The 6,088-nt window shown below is 38.6% G+C and overlaps 1 protein-coding gene across 5 annotated transcripts in view; it reads right to left on the bottom strand.

Annotated features, from left to right (window-relative positions):
- Positions 1-1,901: 1,901 nt before the first annotated feature.
- LOC105232337 (cytospin-A) overlaps positions 1,902-6,088 on the bottom strand; it is a 30,288-nt gene continuing 26,101 nt past the window's right edge. For 4 of the 5 annotated variants that reach the window (XM_011213991.4, XM_049456441.1, XM_049456442.1 and 1 more), the window contains 10 exons: positions 5,908-6,048; positions 5,476-5,652; positions 4,417-5,349; positions 4,212-4,355; positions 3,985-4,153; positions 3,754-3,902; positions 3,020-3,151; positions 2,752-2,956; positions 2,387-2,661; positions 1,907-2,317 (listed from right to left, as the gene is read on the bottom strand). In XM_011213991.4, coding sequence (XP_011212293.2) covers positions 2,228-2,317; positions 2,387-2,661; positions 2,752-2,956; positions 3,020-3,151; positions 3,754-3,902; positions 3,985-4,153; positions 4,212-4,355; positions 4,417-5,349; positions 5,476-5,652; positions 5,908-6,048 — 2,415 coding nt within the window. In that variant the 3' untranslated portion in view covers positions 1,907-2,227. Of the gene's footprint in view, positions 2,318-2,386; positions 2,662-2,751; positions 2,957-3,019; positions 3,152-3,753; positions 3,903-3,984; positions 4,154-4,211; positions 4,356-4,416; positions 5,350-5,475; positions 5,653-5,907; positions 6,049-6,088 lie in introns of all 5 variants that reach the window. The other variant, XM_049456443.1, reaches the window with a different exon arrangement.

The following is a 6,088-nucleotide window of genomic DNA, read 5'->3' as shown; positions in this document are numbered from 1 at the left end:
AGCAGAAAAAATCCAAACAAGTAAGTAAAATAATAATTGTGCGGCCCTTTTTCATTTTTTCAATTTAACAAAAAGTAATATTTTTATTTTTTATTAAAAAATTTTTTTTTTTGTTTTTTTTTTTTTAATTTTTTTTGTTTTTTTTATATTTTTTTTTGTTTTTTTTTATATTTTTTTTTTGTTTTTTTTAATTTTTTTTTGTTTTTTATTTTTTTTTGATTTTTTTTGTTTTATTTAAAGTTTTAATTTTTGAAAGTTTGCTTCAAATCATAAAATAAATAGAACTACTAAATTTAAAAAAAATTTAATATTTTGTTGTTTTATGTTAATATAAATTTAATAGAATTTGTTTTCTCTAAACGAATTTCAAAAATAATTGAATTTTTTTTTTTTGTATAAATTTATTTTGTATTATTTTATTTTTTACCTTTTTAAGTATAATTGAGCTTTTAAGTTACAATAAAAGCTTTCTTTTGAAAATTCAATAAACATCTTTAGTAATCACTAACTATCGAAAAAGTCTTTTCGTATTTCTAATCAAACTTCTACTTATTTTCTTTTTATTTTTATACTAATGAATAAATAAACAAATATGTACCATTTTGGTCGACCACTTTTTTTCGCTAGAGACATTATTCCATGAGTGCAAATCGAAATTTTGAAATTTCCGGAACGAAAGCGAGCGAACCATTATTAGATGAATTTCACCTTTCCAACACTATATGGTATGACACAATGTGGTTGGTAGCGCTGGAGATACAGGTATACGATTGCAACGGCACCTATTGACAAAATACGAAAAGACTATTTCGACTACCCAAAATTTTATCATTAATACATGCAAAATCAAAACCCCTTAAAAGCCAAATAAATAATTGCAATTACAACACAATATTTATTTTTCTATTTATAAACAACTTTATCATTTTTTCATTCACTGCAAATGACGTCTAAATTTTAGGGAATTTTCAAACTAGAATACAGAAATTTTCAAAAGTCCGAGACAGGCGCCACAGAGAGACATGTATAACAAAGATTATTTAAAACAAACCTCAAAGAAATAGGTTAAGTAGAACTAGATCTATCATCTCAACCACCTCAAAAAAAGTACTTTCTGGAAAGATGCGTTTAAAGTTTTACGTTAACGTTTACCGGTACAGTTGCCACCACACTAAAACGACTATAACTTCGGAAATAATTTAAAATTTGAAAATTCGTCTAAGATTTTGAGTATCTAAACTATTAAATTATGAAAAAAATGTAATTTTTCTCGAATTTCCCCTTCAAACATATAGTTACAAAAGGAAAATGGATTTTAGTGATTTTTTTTACTATCTTAATTGAGATTATTTTTTATTAAAAGCATTTATGTATTAAAATATTTTTTTTTATATGTGTACAAATGTATATTTGTATACATAAAATTTATTACTTTTTCACATAAATCAGCTTCCACTACCTTTTTACGAAACTTTTTCTCAAACCCTTACTTGACTTTTGAATACGCCTCACCTAATTTTTTACTTCCTTCTACATTTACTGTAATTTGGTTTTGCAATTATTTTTCTGTGTATCATTTGCGCCTAATTGTATGCTACAAATCAGTAAAGCAGAGAAATGCTTAAACAACAAAAATATTTTTCAGTATTTTTCTCAAATGCCATTATGTATCTGTCAGTTTGTATAAACACGAACTGGTCCCCAGTGTTTAAGATATCGGAATTTTCTCCCCAAGAAGCCACTCAATTGTTGGAGCCATATGGCTGCCTTACAAACTGACCAATCGAAATTAAGTATTTCTATGCACTTTTTTTTTATTTATCTAGGGTATTATAGTTTCGGCTCAACTTTTCTCTTTTTTTTAATTTTAAATGATATATCTCGCGTTTTTTCTATATTATTTTTTTTTTATTCAATAAATTAAATATGTGTAAATTACAATAATAATAATAATGCGAAAAAAAAACACTATGGAACAAGAGTGTGATAATAAAGTGTGTATGTATTACGCCATTGCCACTAAATAATGTGTCTATCAAGTATACAGCATACTGCGTTAAGTCTTAGTTTTTCCCATTTTCATTCACGCTCACTACATTGCCATCCGCGCATACCGCCCTAACAACACACAGCAGGAAAGTACAAATATAAGCATTTGTTGCTGCCCAACTTAGCTCACAACATTGTGCACAAGTGCGCATGTGCGTGTTTGTCATGGCGCTCGTGTCTACGTTTCGAAATGTTTGTAAATTGCCGTTACGTAGGACATCACCTGGGTCCAGTCGGGCCGCTCGAGCTGACACATGTCGTTTATATTCTGTGAATCGGACAAATCGGTTGGTTAAAATGTGCATTTTATGTGTGTGTGTATGTTTAGGTGTCTTACCAAGGTCGTTTGTATGCCCACAGACTCGGCCGCCGCAAACGCCAGGGAGAAGTTCCGTCGCTTGTTGGTCGGATTGAGCGTGTCGTAGGGTATACGATCGGGCAGATAGGAATGTAGTATTGCACAGAGCGCTAAACCGTCATTCCAGGACGAACTGAAATTCGTTATGTCAATATTGCGATAGCCGACGGTTTTGTTTTGACACCATTTCAGCAGCGCATTGCGTTTCGAACCGCCGTTTTTCGCCAACATATTCAAGGGATCCTTGCGTTCGCCTGCAAAAGAGAGAACGCAAATATGGTATGTTGATATAAATTGCACATTGTGTAGAAAGCTGTTTGTATATGTGTGTCTGATTTACTCACCACTTAGTAGCGATTTGCTCGATACACTGTTGAGGCCACTAAAGTGATGCAGATTCGAGACTAAGCTAGTTTGTGTTGTTGTTGCCGGCGTTTGTTGTTGCTGTTCGCGCAGCGGTCCTTTGGCAGGTATATTGTTGGCGGTATTGCTGTTTGTAATGCTGTTAATGCTACTGCTGTTAATGGTTGTTGTAGTTTGTAGACGCACCTAAGCAAAAAGATCAAAAAAAATCAAAATTAAAACAGTAACAACAAAATAATTGCTACTCACATTCTCAGTCCAGTCGTTATTCGTTGCGTTATTGCCAATGACCGGTGGCAGTAGATTGCCCGTTATCTCCGGTGTAGCGCTATTTAAGCTAGATGTGGAACTGTAATGTGACTCAGTTTCCTCAACTTTGGGCTAAAGGTGAAAGTGGAAAGGAATAAATTTTAATAAATTCGAAGATCTGTTCCGTTCCCATGACAGATGGGTCCACGTAAGCGCAATGGACCCGTTTTATATTCAATTATTCGCTCAAGGATTGTTAATTGGACAGCATTACTCCAAGTCTTCTTTCTTCTGCTATCCATTGACAAATTGGAGAGAAAAAATCTTCGAGCAAAACCCGACATGTAACAGAACTATCCAAAGCGCAGTTTTCTTCTTGGAAGCTTTTGAAATCTGTGTTCATCGCTTTTAGTCGCTGTTGTTGTTGTTGTAGCGGTAGAATTCGCATCCGTTCCGGTTACGTAGACCCGACTGTCGTGGGAACGCCGATTTTAGTCGTCTCTATAGAGAGCGAAGATGATCTTGACAAAGTAAACGACGATGACCGATCATTCATTGAGGATCAGTTGTATACAAAGGTAGAAGTAACAGACGAATTTTTATAGTAACAGTTTCAGAGAGAGTATTTCAAGCAGTTTTAAAAACTGTTATTGTGCCGACAAAACTAGTTAGAATTGATCGGAAATCTTTCTTTTTTGTAGAACACTATACTAGTCCAGTTACCTACTACCCACCTTATTGTTTTCAATGCTCTCGATAAGCGTCTTCACCGACAGCCGCGAGTCTTGCCGATTCAGACTGCTGCCGATTTTACTGCGCCGCGAAGCCATTTCTTGTTGGACAGTGGTCAGCACCGATTGCTGCGTTTCATTCTGTTGCATTTCTGTAATTTATGTTTAAAAGTGAAAACAGTTAGATGACTTCTTCCGAAAATGTTTTTTTTTGTATAAAACCTTGACGCTTACGTTGTTTTGTCAGCTTCTCAATTTGCTGCTCCAGCAGTCGTATCTTCTCCTTTTGCGTTTTGTTGTCGAGCACCAGCTGTTCGCGCGCACTCAACGCTTCAGTCTTAAAATCATTGGCCACCCGCACCGTCATCAGCAAGTCCGACTGGAACTGTTGCCATTCCTCTGCCTGAAAAGAAGCTGCCGTTCAGTGGAAATGAGTTACATGTCGTTTGCAGTGTCGTTACCTCCTGTTTGCGCAGCTTCACTTCCTCCTCGAGCTGTTTTTCGGTCGCATTCAGTTTGCCCTCCACATCGCCCAAATGCTTCTGCGTCTCGCTGAGTAGGTTTTGTAACTGTTGCTTGTCCTCCAAGTGACATTTGCATTGCACCTATCAAATGTCATACAATCAATATGGATAGTTGGAAATACATCGTAAACACCACACTTACCTGCAATTCGTTGGTGCTATCGACTAGCTGCTGATGCTCGCCGCTCAACTTGTCCTTCTCCTGTTGCAACTGCTCCAGCCGATATTCCAGATGTGAGACGGCACACTTGGCATTATTCTTTGCGACCTTGCACTCCTCAGTCACGCCGGACAGCTGTTCTTTGATTCGTCGAATTTCCGCCTGACTGCGTGAATACTGATCCTGCAACTCGGCCACGCGCTCCTCCAACGTATCCTTCTCTTTGCGCGCCGCGTCCAATAAATCGGTAAGATCGGTTTTTTCACCACGCGCCAAATCTTGCTCCAGTTCTTCGATTTTTGAGCGTGCATTCTCCAGCAGCGTGCTCAGGCGATTTATCTCGATGCTGCGCTGTGAGATCTCCTCTTTGGCCTGTGTAAGCTGCGCTTCAATTTGTTTGCGTTCGGCGTTCGCCGCATCGACGGTGGAGTCCAGCAGCGCATTGCGTTCGCGCGTACGTGTACAATCCGCCAGGGCGGCCTCCAGCTGTTGCCGTAACTCCTGCAATTCGGCATTGAGCTCCTCCTGCTTGACGAGTATCGCTTCGCGTTCTTCCTGTGATGTCTTAATCAGATCGAGTAGCTTACGTTCGCGTTCAGAGGAGCTGATTTCGGTGCGTAGCGTGTTGATTTGTGTGCGCGAATCATTCAGTTTCTCAGTTTGGCGACACAGTGTCTGAAAGAGCACATCCTTCTCTTCGGCTAAACGTTCGTTCTCCGCCTGTGCATCACTCAACTGGGCCTGCAAATCGGCTAGCTCTTGAAGTGTGGCCTGCAGTTCTTCATTGGTCGAATAGTGCGTCTCCTCCATTTGTATGATCTTATCTTGCAGGCAGGCGACGGAAATTTCGCTTGATGAGGAGTGCTTGTCCCAATCGGGCGTGAGACAGGGTGTGCCCACGTCATTGTCGGTAGTCTACAACCAGTGGAAGAACAGTTCAATTGTTTAATAAATCAATAATGTAAAATATTTTTATTTTTGAGAACGGACTTCCGCAAAACGAGAAGGTTGTGCAAACCAATAGTCTATTGGTCAACTTACACTTGGCAGCGCAATTGAGGCCGGCGCCGAACTATGCAATCGCTGCGAGTCTTGTATGATTTGGTGTTTCTCGGCGTCTGATAATGGTGAGTTGACAACATCACGCAAACGATTGCGCAACGATTCATTCTCGTACTTGAGATTTGTCACCTCCAATTGACTTTTCTCGTGCTGGCTCTGTGCGCAAGAGGGAGAAAAATAAATTAATATGAAAATACGACGCTGTGGCATGCCATTTAAAGTGTCGGCGTTAATTAAATTACACTACTTGCAGCTGACAATTAAATAACTGTAAATCACCTGCACTATGCAGAGTTGCATTGCGGTGCAGAAATAGCGCAAACAGCTTTATTGTTGCTGCTGTGTGTGTGTTTTCCAGAGATTTACAGTTATTTAATGGCGATATTTTTCTGCAAAAACATGGTCCCCCACCTGCATCTTGAGCAGCTCCGCCTTCAATTTACCCACTTCGGCCTGATACGGCAGCAGTTCGGCAATGCGCGCTTCCAGTAATGATTTTTCGTGACCCAGGCGCTCGAGCTGCGCCTGCAGATCCTGCATTTTGTTGTTAGCCTGCCACGAGAAACAAAAACATTATTCGAATTTGAAACAA

The sequence above is a fragment of the Bactrocera dorsalis genome, chromosome 4, assembly GCF_023373825.1.
Source record: "Bactrocera dorsalis isolate Fly_Bdor chromosome 4, ASM2337382v1, whole genome shotgun sequence".
Lineage (NCBI taxonomy): Eukaryota > Metazoa > Arthropoda > Insecta > Diptera > Tephritidae > Bactrocera > Bactrocera dorsalis.
The sequence above is the reverse complement of the archived record's forward strand: the minus strand, read 5'-3'. Positions and strand labels throughout refer to the sequence as shown.